The 24,402-nt window shown below is 45.7% G+C and overlaps 1 protein-coding gene across 3 annotated transcripts; it reads right to left on the reverse strand.

Annotated features, from left to right (window-relative positions):
* Positions 1-597: 597 nt before the first annotated feature.
* FECH (ferrochelatase) lies at positions 598-24,402 on the reverse strand. Of its 3 annotated transcripts, none has more exons than XM_082242114.1 (11): positions 24,181-24,402; positions 20,935-21,046; positions 19,480-19,599; positions 17,388-17,536; positions 12,589-12,723; positions 11,288-11,394; positions 10,630-10,728; positions 9,323-9,430; positions 8,629-8,793; positions 6,108-6,167; positions 598-4,230 (listed from the first exon to the last, which is right to left on the reverse strand). In XM_082242114.1, the coding sequence occupies exons 1-11, from the start codon at positions 24,242-24,244 to the stop codon at positions 4,096-4,098; spliced, it is 1,254 nt and encodes a 417-aa protein (XP_082098240.1). In that variant the 5' UTR covers positions 24,245-24,402; the 3' UTR covers positions 598-4,095. The 3 variants fall into 3 exon arrangements, with proteins under 3 accessions (XP_082098240.1, XP_082098239.1, XP_082098241.1); XM_082242113.1 differs by having other exon boundaries at positions 20,935-21,052; XM_082242115.1 differs by lacking the exon at positions 24,181-24,402 and adding an exon at positions 23,573-23,857 and having other exon boundaries at positions 20,935-21,052.

The following is a 24,402-nucleotide window of genomic DNA, read 5'->3' on the forward strand; positions in this document are numbered from 1 at the left end:
GATGCTGGGACTCCAACTCCCATCAGCCCCTGCTTACATGGCCAGGGATAATGGGAGTTGTAGTCAAACAACATCTGGGAGAGGCAGGGTTTTCCCATCATGGTTCTAAAGCAAAACTAGTTACTGATGTGGGAGCAGGATTAGTTTCCTAATCGTATCCCACAGCATAAAACGTACTTCCTCACCCTATCCATAAAAGGTAAAGGTAAAGGGACCCCTGACCATTAGGTCCAGTCGTGACCGACGCTGGGGTTGTGGTGCTCATCTCGCTTTTTTGGCCGAGGGAGCCGGCATACAGCTTCTAGGTCATGTGGCCAGCATGACTAAGTCGCTTCTGGCGAACCAGAGCAGCGCACGGAAATGCCGTTTACCTTCTCGCTGGAGCGGTACCTATTGATCTACTTGCACTTTGACGTGCTTTCAAACTGCTAGGTTGGCAGGAGCAGGGACCGAGCAACGGGAGCTCACCCCATCACAGGGATTCGAACCGCTAACCTTCTAATCAGCAAGTCCTAGGCTCTGTGGTTTAACCCACAGCGCCACCTGCATCCTTACCCTATCCATACTTACTCTTAGAAAGAAAAAAAAACAGAGACAGAGAGTCCAACATTTTATTTATTTGACTCAAGGAAATTTATAATCTTCTGCCTGCCAAGAACCAGCAGTACAAGCTTGCCACCAGCAGTCTCGCGTGTTCACCACCATTTGAAAAAGAAAAAAACGCTCTAATAGATCATTTGGAGTTTAATTGACAACATGAATTAAATCCAGATCAATTTGCATCCATAGAAATACCACAAAAACCACAGTGGCTTGACAGCTAGAAAGTGATAAGCAGATCTATAACGCAGCTCTGAAGAACGGCCTCATATTCCCGCTTGTTCAAAGAGAAGGAAGCTCTCCGTGAAGACAAGAACGCTGGTTTAAAAGAGACAAGGCTCCTAACACAGGAGCAACGGAGGAAAATGGGAAGGGCACTCGCTTCTCATAATAGTCTACATTCAACAGGGCAGCTTCTGGAGTAGAGCAGTTACCACTGGAAGACAAATGGCACCTGCTGTGGGTGTCAACAGTCTGGTGAATGTTTTACATTTACTGGCAATTCTTAAGAGATCCTGAAGGCATTTCAGACGTTGACGTTTCCCAGGAAGCACCAAACTTTGCTATTAAGCAAGTGCCCAGGTGTCATTCTTGGTTCCGTAATTTTACCATGCACCTGACTTAATGTATGACAAGAACAAGCAAGTCCTTATGACGCACATTTCTAAAATTCCCCGCTGGAATGATCTAAAGTAAGAGGCTGTCGGAAATATCGAGCCTGAATTTCTTGACAGTTCCAGTTCAGAAGCATCAGCCAGGCAATTTGCAACGGTACATGTCATGGCTAAAAATTAGCTGCTGTTTCTTTAATACTAAAAGAACTAAGTCAGCATGAGTCAGCGGCCTACAATGAGTCGCAACCTTTCACCAAATTGTACCTGTATAGAGTGGTCAATGTTAGTGTTGGGCGTGGGTTGGTTGAATGGTAGAAAGCTGGTTGCGTTTGGTGTGTGTAAAAGCTGTCGGTCGTGGATGGAGAAGACTTTTTAAGAATAAAAGCAGCAATACTCTGCAAGAATACTCTTTCTCAAAGACTCTTTTGTGCCAACTAAGGTCTGAGGACTTGGCAAAGGAGTAAAAAGGTCAGAACCTTTGCTTTTTTCAAACTGACACATCCATTCCAATGTGTTCCATGCACACACACTGTGGTTAACCCAACTTCAGAAATGTAGGTTTGCAAACGCTGTACACATAACCAGAGGTGTGCAGAATATTCAGAGGTCATCAATAGTGGATTTTTATTTTACCATGTCCAGATCACATTGGTACCAAGCATAGCACAGTCGTGGAGAATATGCAAAACGGGCAATGCTCACCAGGTAACATTCACATTCTCCCCTAGAATAATTCCCCAAGTGGCATACAAAATTTGCACACAAGTTATGTGTATTAACTGAGCAATGTAAAAAGACACCACTGATCGATTCACACATTCTCCGACGTCAGTTGGCAATTACCCATACTGAGCAAAGCACAGAATTTCCCATTGATTTGCACATACTCTGCACCTTTTGTGTGTAGAACTGCACAACCATCAGTGCTTATGCACATAGATATAAAAACACTGCCTGCACAACTTGATTACTGAAGGTCTCCAGCTGAAACTAGCCTCAGCTTATGGGAGCTGGGATGGGGGTGGCTAGCCCCCATTTTGGAGGCCTGATCAAGAACCGCCCCCTCCCAGTCATGTTTTACGCTCCAACAACCACCTATGAATTTGATTTGGCAGCAGCAAAAATAAATCACAGAATGTATGCTGTGGTGTGATAATCCCCACATCTCAGCTCATCTTCACAGATCGGGGGGGGGGGGGGGCTGTGTGCTTTACCTGTCTTCCCAGGTAGAGTGGGTGGCTGGCCACACCCACTGCTGATATGCAGACCCCAAAGGATTGGCCAAGGCTGAATGTGGTTCCTGGGCCAGAAAAGAGGACTCACTCCTCAGGTCCAAGCTGTTATATGGATGCAGCGCTTCCCGGAGTCTCATCCAGAAGTTATGAAGAGACATTTGTACTCGTTGAACCACAATACACACACAATCAATGCTGTCTCAATGTAGCTTCCCCCCGCCCCAAGCTACAGGCTACGGCGATTTCTTGACAGGTTATGCTTTCCAAGGGAAAAAGTAAAAGCTTTCCCTTCATACAAAGGCCAAGTTTGACCATGATGATAAGCCAAGAACCCTGGCTTAATATGTCATATTGTGGACCAGCCGGATGCCGCTTGGTGCGATGTCAGAACTAGGGATCCCGGTTGGTTTGTCCCTAACAACCCAAACTTCGTTGCTGGCTTAATGAATCCTGGCTCCTTACAGAGAAACAAACCATGAATGTCAAGCTAAAGTGGTTTGTTTTCCTGACTGGGCGCCAAGGGACAAGCCTGAATGGCAGGCCTGAAAGTTCAGGAAGGCTTATTAGGCCAAGGATCTGGGCGGTTTGTAGGGATAGAGATTCTCTGGCCCTCATAATGTTGTTGGACTGCAATTCCCATCATCCCTGACCATTGGACCATACTGTCTGGGGCTGATGGGAGTGGGAGTCAAGCAACATCTGAAGGGGCACAAGTTCTTGATCTTTGGCTTATTGGGCAGACGCTGCCACCAAGACCACCGAAATCGCACGTCCATTCAATTTAGATAACTCTGCTGTCAAAGGAACTGAAAGCTGCTGGGCTGGTGCAGAATCAATTCTGCATTTTTGGGGGGGGAGGGGAAGAACGAACCCCACAAAAAAGAAAAAAAAACTTCATTTTTTAAAAAACACAAATACATGCTTTAAAAAAGGTGTCAGTTGATTTGAAACAAACCAGTATCAGCAGTGTGATGGTCAGTGTGGTTAGTTGCAGAGTTCCAAGCGTGAAAAAACAAAACAAAACACACCACATAGGGGGGAAAAGTAGTATCCTACATGGAAGGATTTTAAAAATACTATTTTTATGACAAGAACATATTAAGAGATCTATGTTGTAACTCTCAGGTCAAGATTCTTGGAGTAGTTCTTTTAGAAGTGATTAAACTAACCTGGACAGCAACCAGTCCCTGCAAGCTGAAATCGAGCCAGTTGCTATTATTCAACATCACTGCTGAACCCTACTCCAAGTATATATGCAGCTCATAAGTATCAGAAGTTTTGCTCGTTTTTCAGTGCCTAGTGCCAAGCTTGATACTGTGAGGTGCTAAGAGTCCCCTGAATGCCTTTATAGGAAGACAAGTGTGTTCTCAGCAACCCCGGCAGGATGAAACCCTTTGAAATGTTACTTCCCTTCCAACGCAAGATCCCTCCATAGAAACAAAAAATAAACATAAAAAGATTTCAGATTCATCCCTCCTTCAGACCAGTGCAAGCCCCATTTGGGACCCTTCTTATCACACAGAAGAGGCTAATTGTCCCGTCTGAAGCGGCCCTGAGCGGGGCAAAAGAAAGCAGTGTAAACGGGCGCACAGGGCAGGATCCGCAGGGTTATACTCTGTGTCAGGTGAACCCACTGCAAATGCGCATCACAGCTCCTGACTGGTAAAGAACGATTTTGTCTTTCGGCAAGTAGGATTCACGCAAAGCGGGCAACTGAGGGTTAACTGCTTGGAGCAGATTTCATTCGACTTGAGATGGGAAGAGACCAAGTCTGCGAGGGCCTGAAAAGAAGTAAAATAATGTTTTTTTAAAAAAAACAAAGGACAAAAACCACAAACATTAGGCTTCCAACAAAAAGGTAAGTGCAAGTTGGTGATCTTACAATTTATGTACATTGTTATTATTATTGTTGTTGCAAGCTGGGTTTATTGATGCAAGGGAGTATCAAAGGCCAAATTGAGATTAAAAACGTATGATATGGAAAATTCCCTTCACAAGATTTTCCAGGTGTGTTTTAATAGACCATTGAGTATCTTGGGCATTTATTAATTAAATGCTTGGGTGGCACTGGTTCCACTGGTTGTGGAAGTCAGGAAGGGAACAAATTGGTGTCAGCCTGGATGCCACCACTGAGAAGGCCCTGTTTCATGCACACCCCACAGAGGAGACCCTCTTTAAGCCTGCCGGAACCAAGTTGCTGCATCTGTTGCTCTTCAGCAAGTATCCTGAGTTAGTAAATGTTATTTTTTATCTTTTACAAGGCTATCTGTGTAATTATTATTTTAAGGAGTAGAAAAGGGGGAAATACCAGGAAATTCCAGACTGCCTTAAAGCATCCTGGATTACTTAAACTAAAAGGCTAAAACTAAGCTTCCCTTCTCAGCTGCAAAGGGATGGCACTCTGCTGAACTCACAAACGTGAGGAAGGAAGAATTAAATATCTAATACAGTGGCAATCGGAAATATTCAAGTGGTTTCCCAAATTCAGCTGAAAGTGCAACTTATGTTGGCTTCTCCAGTCTCACTATTATTGCGTTTTCAGCTGAACTTGGGGAAACCACTTGAAGCATCCGAAGTTTCAACTGCTTTTGATTTGCTCATTGCAAAACAGCTGAAAGTCTGTCAGTTTTGATAATAAACCTGATTTGCAACGGGGGCTGAATTATTCCGATTGCAATTGTACATCTAGCCTCCCCTAGCACCTATTCACATCCCAATTAGGGGAGCTTTGAATTTGGTGTCTCCAAGCACTGATGGTTGGACACAACTATACTGTGGAACTTTCCATAGGTGGACTGGGGGGGTTCCTAGCAAAGCCACTCCTTTGTCCCACCCTAATCCTCCTCCCTATCTCCGCAGGGGTCAGGATCATTCTGCCGAACTAGAAAACCCAGTCCATTAATTTCTCCACACCTGAACAAGAGATCAGTGCTGGTGCAACTGCATTGCACACAGAAGGTCGCAGGTTCAATCCCAGGCATGTCCAGGTAAGCCCAGAACGGCCCCATACAAAACCCTAGAGCACTGCTGCCAGCCAGTGTAGACATTACTGAGCTGTGAGGGACGAATTCAAATAATAATAATAATAATAATAATAATAATAATAATAATAATAATAATTTATTATTTATATCCCGCCCATCTGGCTGAGTTTCCCCAGCCACTCTGGGCGGCTCCCAATCAAGTGTTAAAAACAGTACAGCGTTAAATATTAAAAACTTCCCTAAACAGGGCTGCCTTAAGATGTCTTTTAAAGAGAAGATAGCTGCTTATTTGCTTCACAACTGAAGGGAAGGTGTTCCACAGGGTGGGCGCCACTACCAAGAAGGCCCTCTGTCTGGTTCCCTGTAACCTCACTTCTCGCAGTGAGGGAACCACCAGAAGGCCCTCGGCGCTGGATCTCAGTGTCCGGGCTGAACGATGGGGGTGGAGAAGCTCCTTCAGGTATCCATGGTCTACCAATACAATAGTTTGCTTTCAACCTTGCTCCATCTGTGTGCATGCAAAGCCGATGCTGTACCACTGAGCTACATCCCTTCCTCTTACTTAACAGGAGCGGTAGAAAAAAAGCTGAACCCCTGTAAAATTGACAAGGATGGGAATCATGTCTGCCATCCCTAACTAGGAGACTGGAGAGACTCAAAAGGGGTGGAATTACCTTGGCAAACAATGGGTTTCCATTAAGGGATTCTGCTCTTCGGATGTTTTCGACTCCACACTGGAGAAGAAGAGAGGGAGCAAATGGTTTAACACGTGGTATCATCTCACTAAGTCCATAGCCCTCAGACAAAGCCCTTGTTTCAAGGATGATGCAGAGAGCAACGGGAATTAACGAGGCAGAATTAAGCCCAGTTCATATGATATTAGAGCAGTACAGGAGCTTTCCTGCAGTCCAGTTATGGAGAGCCCGTGGCACCCCTAGATGATGTGAAACTCCTGGTTCCCATCAACCTCAGCCAGGCTGGCCAACGGTCAGGGATGATGGGAGTTGTAATTCAGCAACATCTGGAGGGCCACGGATTCCCCGCTGCTGCTGTAGTCCCATGTCCCTCCAGCACTCTGGAAATCACTTAGGAAAAATCTGCAAACACACTGTCTGATTGCCAAGGGACTGGGGAAGTGGTCCTCCCCCCCAAAAAAAACCCTGCCAAACCAACCCACTTACATCAACTCTTTTCTGCTACCCAAACCCCGGGATTTTTACCCAAATATGGCTTTCCATTTGCAAACTGCACTGATATTTAGTGCTTGCGTCCAACCAACAGCACAGCAGTGAAAAGGGCTGCTTCTATTGGTGGTCATTTTAACCATCACAGCCAACCTGCTATGTCACATGTAGCTGCTTCCATCCTGTCCCTCTCAGGAGGAAATGACCTAAATCCTGGACTGTGTCATCCGCTAACAGAGAGCAGGAGAAAACACCCAACACACACACACACACACACACACACACCCTTTCGTCTTTAATGTCTAGTTCCTTGGTGCTGAGTTTTAATTGTTGTTAAGACATACACTACCACGCCGCATTCAAGGTTCTTGTTTACATATACAGAGCCCTGAACGCCTGGTGTCCACTTAAGTGTTTTAGGCATTAATTATACACACATCGCTGTATACCAGACTGACATTTAATCAGATAGAAATACTTCTACAAATGAGAGCAAAATCTCAGGGGTTAGTTTTGGCTGAAAAGTTGGGTTGTAAACAGACAATATGTAAAATACAGTGGTGCCCCGCAAGACGAATGCCTCGCAAGACGGAAAACCCGCTAGACGAAAGGGTTTTCCGTTTTTGAGTTGCTTCACAGGACGAATTTCCCTATGGGCTTGCTTCGCAAGACAAAAATGTCTTGCGAGTCTTGAGATTTTTTTCCGCTCCCCCCCTTTTTTCTAAGCCGCCTTTTAGCAGCTAAGCCGCTAAGCCTTTAATAGCTGCTAAACCGCTAATAGCGCTAATCCGCTAATAGGGTTGCTTCGCCAGACGAAAAAACCGCTAGACGAAGACACTCGCGGAACGGATTAATTTCGTCTTGCGAGGCACCACTGTATAACCAAGTATGGTGGCACCTTAAAGTCGAATAAATTTCTAATGACATGAACTTTCATGGACTACATCAGAAACACCATCTTGAATTACAGGTACAGACTGAAACATGGTTGGGGGTGAGGGACTATTCTACCATCACAGCCAACCTTCGCCACCCTGGTGCCTTCAAGTGTTTTGTACTACAAAAGCCAACAGGCCCTGGCAGGGGCACCTGGATGGTGAAGTGTGCCAACACAAAATCGCAGAACCTACCTAGGTAAAGGGACCCCTGACCATTAGGTCCAGTAGTGACCGACTCTGGGGTTGCGGCGCTCATCTCACTTTATTGGCTGAGGGAGCCAGCGTACAGCTTCCGGGTCGTGTGGCCGGCATGACTAAGCCGCTTCTGGCGAACCAGAGCAGCAAATGGAAATGCCGTTTAGCTTCCCACCGGAGCGCTACCTGTTTATCTACTTGCACTTTGACGTGCTTTCGAACTGCTAGGTTGGCAGGAGCAGGGACCGAGCAACGGGAGCTCACCCCGTCGTGGGGATTCGAACCGCCAACCTTCTGATAGGCAAGTCCTAGGCTCTGTGGTTTAACCCACAGCGCCACCCGCGTCCCTTAGAACCTACCTACCTACCTGTCTTTAAATCACAATAATACTTCGTGCAGGCAGCTGATGAAAGCGGAGTGTAATCCACAAAAGGTTGTGCCACAATGAAATCTGTTAAGTTTTTAAGGCGCCACGTAAATTCTCTGCTGTTTTTGCTGCCAGCAGATAAACGCAGCTGCCCCCTGGAAACAAAACCTACAGCCCTATTTTAAACATGGTTACACAGAAATAAGCATCATGCTACAAGAAAGGAGATTTCTTGACTAAACATCAGGAAAAACTTTTGACAGTAAGAGCTGTTGGGACAGTGGAACCATCTCCCTCCAGAGACTGTGGACTCTCCTTCCTTGGATTTTTTTAAGCAGAGGCTGGATGGCCATCAGTCATGGATGCTTTAGCTGAGATTCCTGCATAGGGTCCCTTCCAACTCTACAATTCTATGACTCTCTGTTTATAACGGGATCTGCTTTCTATTAAGCAGGCTTAAAGCCTTCAGCCTACAACTGTGCAGAATGGCAATGAAAGCAAAACAGCTTACCTCACTGGCCAAGACTTGCGCGTATTCGATGTCCAGTTCGTAGAGCGTTTCTATGTGGTCGCTTGTAAACGCTATTGGAACCAGCAAAATATTCTTCTTTCCCCTCTGGCAAAGCCCTTTGATCGTCTCATCCGTCTGAGGACCCAGCCAAGGCATAGGACCAACCTAGGGAAAAGGACACACAAACACACACACACACACACACACAGAGAGAGAGAGAGAGAGAGAGAGAGAGAGAGAGAGATATTACAGTGGTACCTCGGGTTACAGACACTTCAGGTTACAGACGCTTCAGGTTACAGACGCTTCAGGTTACAGACTCCGCTAACCCAGAAATAGTACCTCAGATTAAGAACTTTGCTTCAGGATGAGAACAGAAATTGTGTGGTGGCGGCGCGGCGGCCCCATTAGCTAAAGTGGTGCTTCAGGTTAAGAACAGTTTCAGGTTAAGAACGGACCTCCAGAACAAATTAAGTACTTAACCAGAGGTACCACTGTGTTAAGTTGTGATTCAATATATACACCACATTTTAAAGCAGGCGTGGGGACACTTTTAAGCTTTGTGGACCAGATCCTTATCAGGATCTACTCTCACGGGCCAATTCCGACAGCTGAACAAGCTTATTGCTAACTGTCCTGCGGGCTTTCACTGGACAGTATGCCAATGATGTCAATAAATGAAATAAAAATATACCTTGGACTGCCACACAAGCCTATACGGGTTGGAGTAGTTGAGTTTCTCCATAACCCTCTGAACGGTTGCTCCCACCTCTTGTGGGTACGGATCGCCACGATTAACTACCTATGGGACAGAAAGGGCAAGTTAGCTAAAACAGCTCAATCGGGGTTAAAACAAACACTACATTATCAAACCACCATAATTAGTCCACATTTTGCAGCAACACATGCCAGTTAAAGGGTTCCCATTACTCATAAGACGTCCCATCAGATGCAGTCCCAGCCTAAGCTTAGAACCAATTGTTTCTTATACCCAATAAATTATGGCCCCCTCACTGCACTATATACATTTAAAGCAGTATCACACCACTTTAAACAGCCATGGCTTCCTGCAAGGAATCCCGAGAAATGGAGTTTTGTCAAGGGTGCTGAGTGTCGCTGGGAGACCCTAATTCTCCTTACGGAGCTACACTTGACAGAGAGGTTCAGCAATTCATTCCACTAGGGAGATACAGTCATACCTTGGATGTCGAACGCAATCCGTTCCAGAAGTCCGTTCGACTTCCAAAACATTCGGAAGCCACATCGGACAGTTCGGCTTCCAAAAATAGTTTGCAGACCAGAACACTCACTTCCAGGTTTGTGGCGTTCAGGAGCCAACCGGAGTTTAATACAAGGCACAAGGCATTTCAAGCAGATGCAATATGTTATCGGGGGATATTTAAAAAAATAATTTCTAGTGATTTGTTCTTCCACTGAAGCAACATTTGTGCCTTCAAACTCCAGACAGCTTAATTCAGAACTGCAGCATTGCAACTTATTTTTGGTGCTAAAGAGAAACCACTAGATGGCACCAAATTTCCACAGATCTCAAAAATCCCTGTGCGGCGCAGGAGAATGATACGAGGAAGAACCCAGTATTTCTGACACTCTACAGACATACATAATTTTATTTGTATGTCGCCTTTCCGCAGTTCAAGCCATGCTCAAGGTGGCTTACAACATAAGAAATACATAACCACAACATAACAAAAGTAGTCATGAACAATAAATAAAACATTTTGATATGCACAACCAAGCTGAACAATTTCCATATAAATCACAAGATCTAAAATAAAGCAGCCTCAGCTTTTGTAGATGGAGTCAGTCCAAGCTCCACCCTCCCAGGCCAGGTGGAAGACGGCCTGCAAGGCAGGGAGCAGGTCTTGTGCGTGGACAGGCAAACTGGTGAATGGATCATTAGATCATACAAACAAGGATTTTTTTTAATCGCCTCTCTAAGAAAATATTTTGCAGCTTTGGAAATGGATTGCTGTTACTCACAGACATTGGCAGAGAGTGAGCGGAGAACAGAATAACTACATCTTTCCTTTTGTCGGGTGGAAATAAGTCCAGTTCCTTCTGGATATGGTCTGCAAAGCACTGAAAAGCAAAAGTTGGAGAAATAAACCACAAGTCCAAATGCCAGCCTCCCCAATCATGACAGTGATCCTCAAGCACAGTTGAGAATTTGAATGCATTTAAATAATAATAATATCCTATGTTGCACCAAGATTTTCTTCCAACCTTTCTAGGCATGCACCAACTAACAATTATGCATTTTTACATAAGAGTAAAACAAAAAACGGTTATAAAATATGGGGAAAGGCTCCAAGTAAGAACCCTGACCTATTCAGCTATCTATTTGTTTCACAAATACAGCATCGTGCTCCTTGAGGAACCTACGTTCCCACTGCACGTCAGAGAGATCCTATCAAGTGTTTCTCCCAACCTGAGGTCCCTGGCTGTTGTTGGACTACAACTCCCATCATCCTGCTGGCTAGGGATGATGGGAGTTGTAGTCCAACAACAGCTGGAGACCCGAGTTGGAGAAACACTGTCCTGCATCCTGCCCCCACAGACACAACAGACGCTTGGCACTTTGGCAAACCTGGCCGGTTTCCACTGCTCCTCGCTTTGGTTCCCACCAAGAATTCCGTACCTGAATGAGAAGCGGATGTGTTGGCCACCTGTCGATTGTGCTCCACTTCATCTTTGGTTTATCCCCCTTTTTGTCATAGTAGCGATAAATAGCGTTTAAGCTGCTCCCTGAAGGGGACAAAAGCAATGAGCCCATCAGAAAGGCAAAAAAGAGCAGAAAAGGTGACTTGTGGTAAGGAAGGAGGGGATACAGGGACTCTGCGAAGGATGAGTCCCCTGCTGGATCAGACCCAAGGCCCATTTAGTCCCTCACAGTGGCCAGGCTGGTGTCGCCAGGAAGATAAGCCTCTCAAAAAGGACGTATTATTCTTGTTAATTATTACTGTTACTGAATTTACACTGCCCAAGTGGCTTCGAAGCCGTTTACAAGTATAAAGGCAGCTACCAGAAAATGTAAGCACACGTTAAAATACACAAGGCAATTCCAACAAAACACTGAAACAGACACACACAATTAAAGTGAGCAATAAAACAAGACCTCAGCATTAACAAGTTAAGAGAGGAGGTTCGGGGGAGAGCTCATGTAATGAACTATGTCTTCAAGAGCCGGCAGAACGCCAATACTGATGGGGCCTCTCATATTTTAGCAAGGAGAGCATTCCACAACATGGGTGGTAACAGTGAAAAAGGTCACCTCCACGTTACCACCAGCTAATAATTTTTGGACTATGGCACAGCTAAGCAGGTTCCACATTTCCCCTGCCTATTGTTCCTCAGAAACTGATATTCAGTGGTTCTAAACCATTTTTTTAAAATCAAGTTTTGAATACCATTTTCTGCTGCACGTCCACATCTAAGTAAAAGCGTAGCTGCCTGGCTGCTTGCTGACATAACCGCCACCTCACTTTCACATAAAGCAAGGCCAGCATGAATTGTGCAACGAGCCAAAGGAGAACCCTGTACAGTATTGCTGCTGCTGCTGCCCAAGTAGAGCTCAAGAGCGCAGAATGGACTGCGGTTATGTAAAATCAAGAGGAAGACTATCTATTTTAATACTGCCTTGCGTATTCTTGCCATAGCTGTCAACCTTCCCTTTTTTTGCGAGAAATTCCCTTATTCCAGCGCCGTTTCCTGCTACTATCCCGGACTGTCAGATATCCCGTAGACTGTCCCCAGGACAGGTGAGGCTGCTGGTCCATTATTTTCAAGGCTGCTGATCCCTTATTTTCAAATCTGAAAGTTGACAGCTATGATTCTTGCTGAGGCATAGAACAAACAGATTCCCAGAGCTGGCCCCTGGATTAGACCAAGGCCTGCCTTTGGAGGCCAGGCATTGATTCTGTACTCCAGGTATGAGCTCACCTGTGGTGGAGCAGCTGTACTGTGGGTACTGTGTGAAAGCAACAGCCCGTTCAATGCCATCCTCCTCCATCTCTTCAATGGCTTCCTCCGTCAGAGGGTGGACATAGCGGAATCCGATGTAGTACTTGTGCGGCGCTGGAAACAGAAGACAGCTAGTGAACTTATTCTGTGGAGCAACGTGATCTTAACATTATGTGAGGCAGCATTTCGCTACCCTGGCACCCGCCAGATGTTCTGGATCACACACATTGATAGCAAAAACATTTGGCGGGTACCAGGTTGGTGAAAAAGCTGGTGTAAACATTGTCTGGGCCTTCCAGTTGCAGCAGCATCTGCACTGTGGTCTTTTCTACCGTATTAATATTTTTAAAAACAATAAAGAGGGGGCTGGATTAGATGACCCTTGGGGTCCCTTCCAACTCAACAATTCTGAAAGGCTCTCCGAGTCGTGTATTACAACAGCATTAGAAACTGAGATATGAAAGCCAGGAGCTAAACGGCACCTTAAACCAAGGTTATGGGTGCTACAATGGAATGCCTTTTTTTAAATAACAAGAATACAAAGCTGAAAATGAATAAATATCATATTCAATAAATATCATATTAAAAAAAAGAAAATGAACGAACCGCGGCTAAACTATTATGATCATTTTTCACATGGTCTAGTCCAGGGGTCAGCAAACTTTTCCAGCAGGGGGCCGGTTCACTGTCCCTCAGACCTTGTGGGTGCCTGGACTATATTTTGAAAAATAAAATAAAAATGAACAAATTCCTATGCCCCACAAATAACCCAGAGATGCATTTTAAATAAAATGATATATTCTACTCATATAAAAACACACTGATTCCCAGATCATCCGTGGGCTGGATTTAGAAGGCAATTGGGCCAGATCCGGCCCCCGGGCCTTAGTTTGCCTACCCATGGTCTAGTCCTTCCCCTGCCCAGCCAGCTGAAAGTGGTTAGGAAGAAAAAAGGTCCTCCTTTCCTTCCACTCTGCAGTTTTAATCTGAAATCTTAGATGTGGTACTGTGCCCAGAGCTCAGAAACTGCTCGCGCTAATGAAATTCACTGTCGCAAAATGCACCTAGAACAATGGGAATTTTGAATTTACACTAGAGGGTTTGTGTGTGACCTAAATCCTCAAACTGGAAAAAAACCCACAACCCAGCTGGTTTGCACATCTTTTTAATAGAACACGAGCACTTTGGGCAAACATCATAGCAACTTCCAATGACCCACTAAATTGGTACAGTGGTACCTTGGGTTAAATACTTAATTCATTCCAGAGGTCTGTTCTTAACCTGACACTGTTCTTAACCTGAAGCACCACTTTAGCTAATGGGCCTCCTGCTGCCGCCGGAACACCATTTCTGTTCTAATCCTGAAGCAAAGTTCTTAACTATTTCTGGGTTAGCAGAGTCTGTAACCTGAAGCGTATGTAACCCGAAGTACCACTGTATTTTGCCAAATAGGAAACCTTGACAGCTGGAAAGGAGAAAATAGACAAACTAACCATTTTAAACAGAACTCCAAGGAAGCAAAGACTTCCATCATGTCGGAGTCGCAGACTTCAGCATGCTTCCAAGAAGCGCTGTTCCCCTTTCCTACCTGCTTTGCACTTATCTAGCAATAAAACAGTAGCCCGCAGCCATGGCAGAAGCAGAAGAGGCCTGCCTGACATAATAGGAGTGAAAGTTAAGATGCAAAGGATGTACAAATAGATAAAAGGCAAGGCGGCTTTCACTGGGGAAGCCAGGCTGTAAAATCAGAGGGAGTGATGAGGTCTGACAGGAGCAGATAAGGCTCCCTAAACCATTAACTTAATGCTCCCAATTCCCCGGCCCTTTTAAACACACTAATTTTACTTTTTAAAAAAAAAAATTAAAAGCTACTGACTTGCCTGACAAGGCGAGGGAGTGTTGGAGACTAGCCTTCAGATCTTTCGCAGTGTGCTTACTTGTGTCAAGAACACGATCTACGTGCGCTAGTCTAATTACCGCAGTTCGCACATGCAATTGCTTTGCAACGCACATCAATCTTGTGTCCCACGCTAGCAGGTCTCTTTTAAAAGCATCGTGCTTGCGGATACCAAAGTTCCGCCTGGTGGCTTTGATCCAGAATGGCTGATTGACACATCGCCGGGTCAAGAGATGGACAGGCAATGCATGGTAACTAAGCACATCTGCATCTGGGTCTGCCAATGGGGAGGGTTCTGGTGCTGTTGCAACTTGGTTCAACCTGTTCCATCTCCCATAGAACTCTGGCTATTTGGGTGCCTGACAAATGGACCATTTAGAGAGTGTCTGATAAGGTTCTCATTTTGCCAGACTCCCCCGGCGCCCTCAAGTTGAGCAACTGTCATCGGCCCCACCCAACAACTTGCGAGGTTCCTCCCCTGAGTTCAGGCTTTATGATAAGGAAGGAGTAACGGTTTCGGCGGGAACGGCGAGCCACACTCAGATCTGCTTGTGTTCAGTATCAGCAGCCAGGGGGACTTGTTGGAGCTGGTTCAAACATGAACAGGCAGCGTTCTGGCCATGCTATGCCTTCTCTTTCTTTGAGAACCATCGCTCAATGCTCCTCACAACATCCGTTGGATGTTTGCCATGAAACGGGCCGCTTAACGCAGCAACTATACTGCAGAATTTGTTAGTTCTGCGTATTAAGGCAGGTGCCTTCTGCGTTTACCAGGCAAAGCACTGCTCCATCGAGCTCAGTACTGTCAATACGGACTGGCAGCAGCTCTCTGAGGTTTTATGCAGGGGACATTGGTCAAGTTGACCACAAATTTGACATGAGCCAACAGTGTGATGCGGCAGCTAAAAAAGCCAATGCAATTCTGGGCCGCATCAATAGGAGTATAGCATCTAGATCAAGGGAAGTAATAGTGCCACTGTATTCTGCTCTGGTCAGACCTCACCTGGAGTACTGTGTCCAGTTCTGGGCACCACAGTTCAAGAAGGACACTGACAAACTGGAACATGTCCAGAGGAGGGCAACCAAAATGGTCAAAGGCCTGGAAACGATGCCTTATGAGGAACGGCTAAGGGAGCTGGGCATGTTTAGCCTGGAGAAGAGGAGGTTAAGGGGTGATATGATAGCCATGTTCAAATATATAAAAGGATGTCACATAGAGGAGGGAGAAAGGTTGTTTTCTGCTGCTCCAGAGAAGCGGACACGGAGCAATGGATCCAAACTACAAGAAAGAAGATTCCATCTAAACATTAGGAAGAACTTCCTGACAGTAAGAGCTGTTCGACAGTGGAATTTGCTGCCAAGGAGTGTGGTGGAGTCTCCTACTTTGGAGGTCTTTAAGCAGAGGCTTGACAACCATATGTCAGGAGTGCTCTGATGGTGTTTCCTGCTTGGCAGGGGGTTGGACTCGATGGCCCTTGTGGTCTCTTCCAACTCTATGATTCTATGATTCCCAGCCCGAGCTGGAGATGCTGGGGATTGAACCTGCAACCTTTGGCCTGCAAAGCAGATGCTCTACCACTGAGCTACAGCTCTTCCTTGTTAGGATATAGTTCCGTTCCACCTTAAAAGGGAACAGGCATGACTGTTGTGTGTCACATAACTGTTTACTTCCAGCACTTGCCGGGAACTTCGGTTCTGTATATTGCTTTTGCTTTCAGCTGTTTGCTGGACACGTAGGGAAGCAGACATGTTTTTTCCTTTGTTCCTGAACTATGCTGAATAAATGCTGTAAATATGCTTACACATTTCTCTGTCCGCCACTTCTGTTGTGCAAAGATTTATTCACTCTGCTGATAGAGCGTGCCGAGTCTCTAAACGCATCTGAGGCTCGTGTCGCTGTTTGATGCTGTTCCAAGGGAGACCGGTGATCGCCCGGCTGCCAGCCAGTGGCTAAAGAAAGCTGGGGGTCTGCCTGATGCCCCCGTCTCCCCGGCAGTATCCCAACATTCCCTAAAGGGCTTTGTCTCTGGTTATAACTATTATTATTATTATTATTTTTTTTACCCTGAGTGGAGCGGCTTCCTACATATATAAAAATAAATCATTAAACAACTTCCCTATACAGTGCTGCATTCAGATTTCTTCTAAAGGCTGTACAGTGGTACCTTGGGTTAAGTACTTAATTCGTTCCGGAGGTCCGTTCTTAACCTGAAACTGTTCTTAACCTGAAGCACCACTTTAGCTAATGGGGCCTCCTGCTGCCGCCGCGCCGCCGGAGCCCAATTTCTGTACTTATCCTGAAGCAAAGTTCTTCACCTGAAGAACTATTTCTGGGTTAACGGAGTGTGTAACTTGAAGCGTATGTAACCCGAGGTACCACTGTACAGTTACTTATTTCCTTGACGTCTGATGGGGGGGCATTGAACAGGGAGGGTGCCATTTCTGAGAAGGCCCTCCCGCCTGGCTCCCTGTAACTGTGCTTCTCGCATTTTAGGACACGACAGTTGTACCTCGGAAGTCAAACGGAACCCGTTCCAGAAGTCCGTCCAACTTCCAAAATGTTCCGAAACCAAGGCGCGGCTTCCAATTGGCTGCAGGAAGCTCCTGCACCCAATCGGAAGCCATGGAACCCACGCCGGAAGTTCGGGTTCCAAAGAACATTCGCAAACTGGAACACTCACTTTTGGGTTTGCGGGGTTCAGGAGCCAAAACGTTTGAGTCACAAGGCGTTTGACTTCCGAGGTACCACTGTACATGGATTTTTTCACATGCACCGCTTGGAAGAGAGTATTTTTCTTGGCTTTTTGCCATACAAATGTGTGCAGAGTCTTTTTTAAAAAGTATTTTTAAAGTATTATGCCTAAAGGAAGGACTCACATACCAGAGTGGGGAGACATTTCATCCAACAGTTTCACCATGCCTTCTCCTTGCGTAGCAGTCCATTTCTTAATAGGCGACCCTCCACCAATCCGACTATACTGTTCCTGGATTTTGGGCGTCCGTCGCTTGGCAATAAAAGGCGCCAGCTTACTGAAATGTCGAGACATAGCTGTTAGCAATAGCAATCTCACTTTACCTCCATCCTGTTCACCAGCATCTTGAATAATAATAATAATAATAATAATAATAATAATAATAATATATTATTTACACCATGCCCATCTGGCTGGGTTTCCCCAGCCACTCTGGGAAGCTTCCAGCAGAATATTAAAATACAATGATTCATCAAATATTAAAAGCTTCCCTAAACAGGGCTGCCTTCAGATGTCTTAGTCTGATAGTTGTTTATTTCTTTGACATCTGGTGGGAGGGCGTTCCACAGGGTGGGTTCCACTACCGAGAAGGCCCTCTGCCTGGTTCCCTGTAACCTCCACTTCTGGCAGTGAGGGAACCGCCAGAAGGCCCTTGGCGCTGGACCTCAGTGTCCGGGCAGAATGATGGGGGTGGAGCCGCTCCTTCATGTATACTGGACCGAGGCCATTTAGGGCTTTAAAGGGCAGCACCAACACTTTGAATTGTGCTTGGAAACGTACTGGGAGCCAATGTAGGTCTTTCAAGACCGGTGTTATGTGGTCTCAGTGGCCGCTCCCAGTCACCAGTCTAGCTACTGCATGCTGGATTGCAGTAGTTGTAGTTTCCAGGTCGCCTTCAAAGGTAGCCCCACATAGAGCACGTTGCAGTAGTCCAAGCGGGAGATAACCAGAGCATGCACCACTCTGGCAAGACAGTCCATGGGCAGGTAGGGTCTCAACCTGAGTAGCAGATGGAGCTGGTAGACAGCCGCCCCGGACACAGATTTCAGATTGAGCCATCAGCAGCTACGCACATGTTAGCACACCTAGAAACCACAGACTGGCTGGCAAGGCATGGAACTGCAAGCCAGCCATTTGCAGGAACTGAAGGCACCGTTTCAATGTTACCAGACATATGCAACACCACACAAGGTGTCAAATACTTTCCACTTACCTGCATCACATTTAAGTCAGCTAATGAAAATTCCAACCAAGGCAGGGAAGTCAACCATCACCCTTCCTGACCAAAAGCCTGCTCAGATTGACATGTGTTTTAATCTGCTTTAATAATAATAATAATAATAATAATAATAATAATAATAATAATAATAAATTTTATTTATATCCCGCCCTCCCCAGCCGAAGCCGGGCTCAGGGCGGTTAACAACAAAATAAGCTTTATTGCTTATTTATTATTAGCTTATTGCTAAGTATTTTACAAATGTTCTAAGTACGTATTTTTCGCTCTATAGGACACACTTTTTCCCCTCCAAAAATTAAGGGGAAATGTGTGTGCATCCTATGGAGTGAATACAAGCTCCTTGGCTTCAGCGAAAGCCTCCGAAGCGCAGAGGGAGCGCTCCCTCTGCGCTTCTTTCGCTGAAGCCTGGAGAGCGAGAGAGGTCGGTGCGCACCGACCCCTCTCGCTCTCCAGGCTTCAGGGGTAGCTGTGCTCCGCAGGCTTCAGCTTCCTTTCGCTGAAGCCGGGAGAGTCTTGCTTTCGTGGCTTCAGCAGAGAAGGAGAGCTGCGCAGCGCCCCTTCAGCGAAGCGGGAGGAGAAATGGAAGGGGCTCCGTTTCTCCTGCCGCTTTACTGAAGGGGCTCTGAGCAGAGAGGAGGAGATTTTTTTTCTTTCTTGTTGTCCCCCTCTAAAACAAGGTGTGTCCTATGGTCCGGTGCGTCCTATAGAGCGAAAAATACATTAGTTGTTTTTAACTGCTTTTGCCGGTCATTTCATTGCTTTGCTCTCTTCATGAATTGCTTTAAGGGTGTGTGTTTTTAAACAACAATCAAATGGTGTATACATTTTATGAAAGAATAAAGAAAGCCAGGTGTTAAGAAAGAAAGAAAGAAAGAAAGAAAGAAAGAAAGAAAGAAAGAAAGAAAGAAAGGGTTCCTAACTCTCCTAAAACAGTAAGCAACTCAGCACGACTTCGGGCAGACCAAAGTACTAAGTCTTACTTTTGGACTGGAAGAGTCATCAGGTCTCTGTCAAGGAAAAGCCTAAGAAGAAAATCATGGACGTCTCCAAGTGTCTCTGGGCCTCCCATGTTTAACATCAAGATCCCCGTTTTAGGTTTCCTATAGGAAAAAAGAGAACAGGAGGATAAGTTTAACACATCAATTCGAAATCAAACAAGGGCTGCTGCCTTCCACTTTCCATTTTTTGTTTGTTTCTTATTTGGCTGGCTGTGAGATATTTTAACCTGGGGGTAACCAGCAGGGTGCCTGCCACATAGTGCTAGGACTACAACTCCCAGCATCCCCCAGCTACTCCTGTGTCCCCCGATATTGGCCATGCTGGCTTGGGCTGATGGGAGATGGAGTCCAACCCACGTTTGGAAGGCATCGTAATGGGTGCCCGTTTTAAATTACTGTTATTGTACTGAAACTCTATATTGAAGCTTTACATTTTATTTTACGCCCAAATTGCTTCGGAAAGGCCCTCTGAAAGGCGGCCTGGAAACATTGCAAAATAATTAAGTGCAAAATAACATTGCAAAATAATTAAATAATTAAGAAGTATATTAATAGTGAAATTATTATTAAGCGCTAACTTAAAATGATTTTTTTATTCATAACAAACTTAATAATGCAAACACATTGACATTTGGCAATAACAAAAGTTCCTTTAGAAACACAATTTACAAAGACTCATAATCTAGTCTCTAGAAACTTGCTATAACCTGAAATAACAAGAGGTGTAAATATATGATGCAAACTACTAATAATTATAAATAGCAGAATGTAGGCACCCTGTATATAAAAATGAGCCAACTAGTGATATTTTAGGGAGCAAGCTAGCAGGCGGGGCCCATTACTTACATGTTAGGAGCCTCCATAACACAAAACACTGTTGCTGTATGTAGGTTTTATTTCATTTGTTTTTTATTTTATATTTTGGAAATGCACATCCAGGTTTTTTTCCCTTTAAATTTTTTTTGGGGCCCCAAGAGAGTGGGGCTCTAAGCTATAGCTTGTTTAGTTTATACGTAAATCCAGCACTGAAGGGAGGCGTTAATATTCACTCCTCATCAGCCAACGGGTAACACTAGCTTAACAGGCACCAAAATCCGAGCCATTTTAATTTGTAAGCAAGCCTCGCTGTGTTCCAATTGGGCTTACTCCCTGTTAAGTGTATGCACAGCCTGACATTACTTTTAAATTTTTTCGCAGGGGTGAGAAGCCTGCTGCCCTCCAAATATTGGTGGTCTGCAACTCCCCTCACACCTGTCAGCTATGCTAGCCAGGGCTGATGGGAATTACAGTCCACCAATATTTGCAGAGCCGCAGGGTCCCCTCCCCCTTCTCTGAAAAGCATGTAATTTCTCTGAGGTTCTACAGTTTAAACTACACCCATATGCAGAGCTTTATCAGTTCCTGTGCAGATGAACCACCCACACAACAGCTCCCTACCTCTTTTCAGGTTGGGCCTGAGGCTTGGTTTTTTGGGCCTGCACAGCTGCCGTCGCTGTTGACTGACATCTCCCTTGTAGCTGGACTCTTGCCCGACTGCAGCCATTGCTTGCTGTGACTAGACAAGAGCAAGGGGGAAACAGAACAACCCACAATTAGTTTATTACTTGGTTTGTTTCTTTGCAATGCGGTATTTCGTTCATTCCAAACCCATGACAAGCTGCCTTATACGGAGTCAGATGATTCGTCCTCACCAAGCCCAGAACGGTCCACAATGACCTCCAAGAACTGACCGTGGGACTTTCTCCATGCATAAAACGGCCTCTGTCACTGAGCTACAGCATTTCCTCGAAAATGAATGAATGAATGAATGAATTTCTTAATACGGTCACAGACCAGCCGCGAAAATGCACACACGGATGCAAATGCAATCGGAAAATAAACACAACAGAAAATCCCCCGATAAGCAGGTGTCAGGCATTTAGGAAAAAATTAAGGATTGGTTTATTTCACTCTACAGTTGTTAAATTTAAGCATATTTCAAGGGGCATTTCTAGAGCTTCTCTTGTGCGTTTTTTCTGTCTCCACAATGCCGCCTACCCACTTAGTGATGCCTGCACAATAGGCATACTTTAGTCATCTGTTGTAATATGGTGCCTTGTGCGAGGTCAAAACTTGACGCCCCCAAACGGAGCTTCTGGATCTTCTAAAATTTGCCTATAAAACAACAAGGGCTGCATTTGTAGGCAGCTGACTTGTGTAGAGCAGGGGGTGGCAAAGTTTTTGTGGCTTGGGCTGATTCATGGTCCTGCAGACTCAGCAGTGGGCCGGAGTGCGCGCGCGCAGGAACACTATTTCCAGCGCTCCTTCCAGCGCTGAAGAGGCGTGCGCAGCTACCCAATGGCTGCAGGAGCTTCCAGCCAATGGGAAGCTGGCCAGCGTTGCGGAAGGCAGTCCCTGCTCTGCTCCATGCTGGTTTAGCGCAGTGCATGGGAGCCGACCGAGTGGCGGGGGTCCATGAGCCAGTTAAATGACCCCCATGGGCCCCTTGTGGCCCATGGGCCTTAGGTTGCCGACCCCTGGTCTAGAGCTTGGGGAAGGGGGGGAACCAAATTCACAGCTGATAACAGGAGTGCAAACTGCTCACCTTCACTTGTAAAGCTGACAATACAGTCGTACCTCGGGTTGAAGTAGCTTCGGGATAAGTATTTTTGGGTTGCTCGCTGGGGCAACCCGGAAGTAACGGAGCGCGTTACCTCCAGGTTTCGCCGCTTGCACATGCACAGACGGTCAAAATGACGTCACGTGCATGAGCAGAAGCGGCAAATTGCAACCCGCGCATGCACAGATTGCGTTCGCTTCTGGATGCAAACGGGGCTCCGGAACGGATACTGTTCACATCCAGAGGTACTACTGTACTAACCTTCATAATCCAGTATCACACTTTCAACATTTTGTGTTTTGGTCAGTGTTAGAAACTGAGATATGAAAGCTAGGAGCTAAAGGGCACCTTAAACCTAGGTTATGGGCGCAACAATGGAATGTCTAGGCGCACTAATACAAAACTGAAAATGAATGAACAGCAGCTAAAATATTATGTTCATTTTTCACATGGTCCAGTCCTTCCCCTGCTCACCTCCCTAATATTCTGAAGAGGGTCTCTTCTCCATTCTTCAGAGAGTAGCTGGAAGTGGGGAGGCAGGAAAAAGTCCTCCTTTCTTTCCACACTGCAGTTTTAATCTGAAATCTTAGTCACAGTACTGAGCCCAGAGCTCGGAAACTGCTCACGCTAATGAAATTCCCTTCTGCAAAAAGCGCTTAGACTTTCGAACACTGTTTTTGGTAGAAACTTTTCATCAGCGCCCATTCACCAAACGTTGTGCATGTGAGAGACTGTGATCAATTCTAGTCTTTAAAGGTGACAGCGATAATCATACATGCAAGTTTGGTATGAAAGCCTTGAAATGGGCTTCAAATTCAACTATAGGGGTTAGATTGGCTGCTTTGGTTTCCCCTCCCACCTTTTAAATATTTTTAGTTCTGAAAACTTGGAGGCTTCCCAACATGCTACAGTTCTTTTGACATTCACCACCTGAGTTTTCCCTGAAAGGAAAAGATTGTACCTAGCAGGGGAGGGAGAAAACCCACGAATGCCATATTTAAAAATGAGCCTTGCAACATCTAGCTGAGAGGCAGGTCCGCAAAAACTGCAGATCTCTTTGGTTTCTTAAAATGTTGACAATATTCGTTCCACAGTATTTGTTCTTTCGCCCTAAGGTTCCCAGATGGGTTACAGCACCATAAAATACAGCTATTTTTTAAAAACCACCAGATAAAAATAGTTGCAATTATTTAATTTAAACTGAAAACAACACCTCCCAAGTTAAACGGTTCCAAGCAGAACAACAATCAAACTCCCTGCAGTTTGTTGCACTTTTAGAACTCTCCGTTTCCCTGATATTGCACGCCGGATGCAAAGCTCTCCAGAGGTGCTGCTAAGCCCTTTACGCAAACTCTCCTCTCCGGCGGCCACGTTGTGTAACAAGCTCTCGGCGTCAGCAACACGGATCCCCTTTCGTTTTCGCACCCAAACCGACGATCGCTTGCACAAAACCAACCGCGCGCACTTTAGTCTTACCTGGGAGGGCTATATAGTCCGCGCGTGCATTCTGCGGGTCTCAGGTGGGCGTGGATTTTTAATTTTTAAAAATAATATCTCGCTCAAGTACTAGCCTTGTTCTGCTGATTTATGCAAGGCGTGCTGAAAACCCTTTTCTATAATTAGAAAAAGAACAATTCTCTTGCCCAGTCTGTTTATCCTGATTCCGCGTAAAAAGTTGCATAGGATTGCGAAAAAGCGGTTTCTGTGCTGTCACTTTAACAAAATAAAAAAGCAATGCATTTGCTAGAAGTCCTTATATAAGAGAGACGCCGGACAGAGCCCTCTGTAACATGCTGCTTGCATAACGCCGTTTTTCTTTTTTCCCACCCCCACCCCCCCCACTGACCCCGGGAGATCGACCTCCGCAGCAAAAGCGCATCTCTCGCCACCCCGGGAAAAGGACAATGCAAGAGCCCCCTCATTTCTTTCTCTCCAGACAGCCAGCAAAACCCAGTTAAAAGGTGCTCTCCCCATTCCCCCTCTGCGGGGTGAGGGGAGAATCCTCTTAGTAAGGAAGAGAGGGGGAAGGAAATAGGCATTGCAACGACCCTTTGGAGAAAGATGCAGCCGGTTTGTTCACTTACATGGGTACAAGGCTCGGTTTGCAGCTCTGAAGGCAGCAGCCATGTTTGTGTTAACTAAATGCATTCCGTTACTGTGCAGCAGCCCGAGTGGTACAGTTCCTTCCCCGAGTTAACTGAGCTGCTTTGTGGCATGCCTTCCCAGGGAGTCTCGCCCACTGTTTTAATCTTTCCAGAAGCACTTTTTGCTCGCCTGGGCTGTGACAAGCTAGCCAGAGGGGCGGG

Source organism: Podarcis vaucheri (genome assembly GCF_965113315.1).
Source record: "Podarcis vaucheri genome assembly, chromosome: 11".
Classification (NCBI taxonomy): domain Eukaryota; kingdom Metazoa; phylum Chordata; class Lepidosauria; order Squamata; family Lacertidae; genus Podarcis; species Podarcis vaucheri.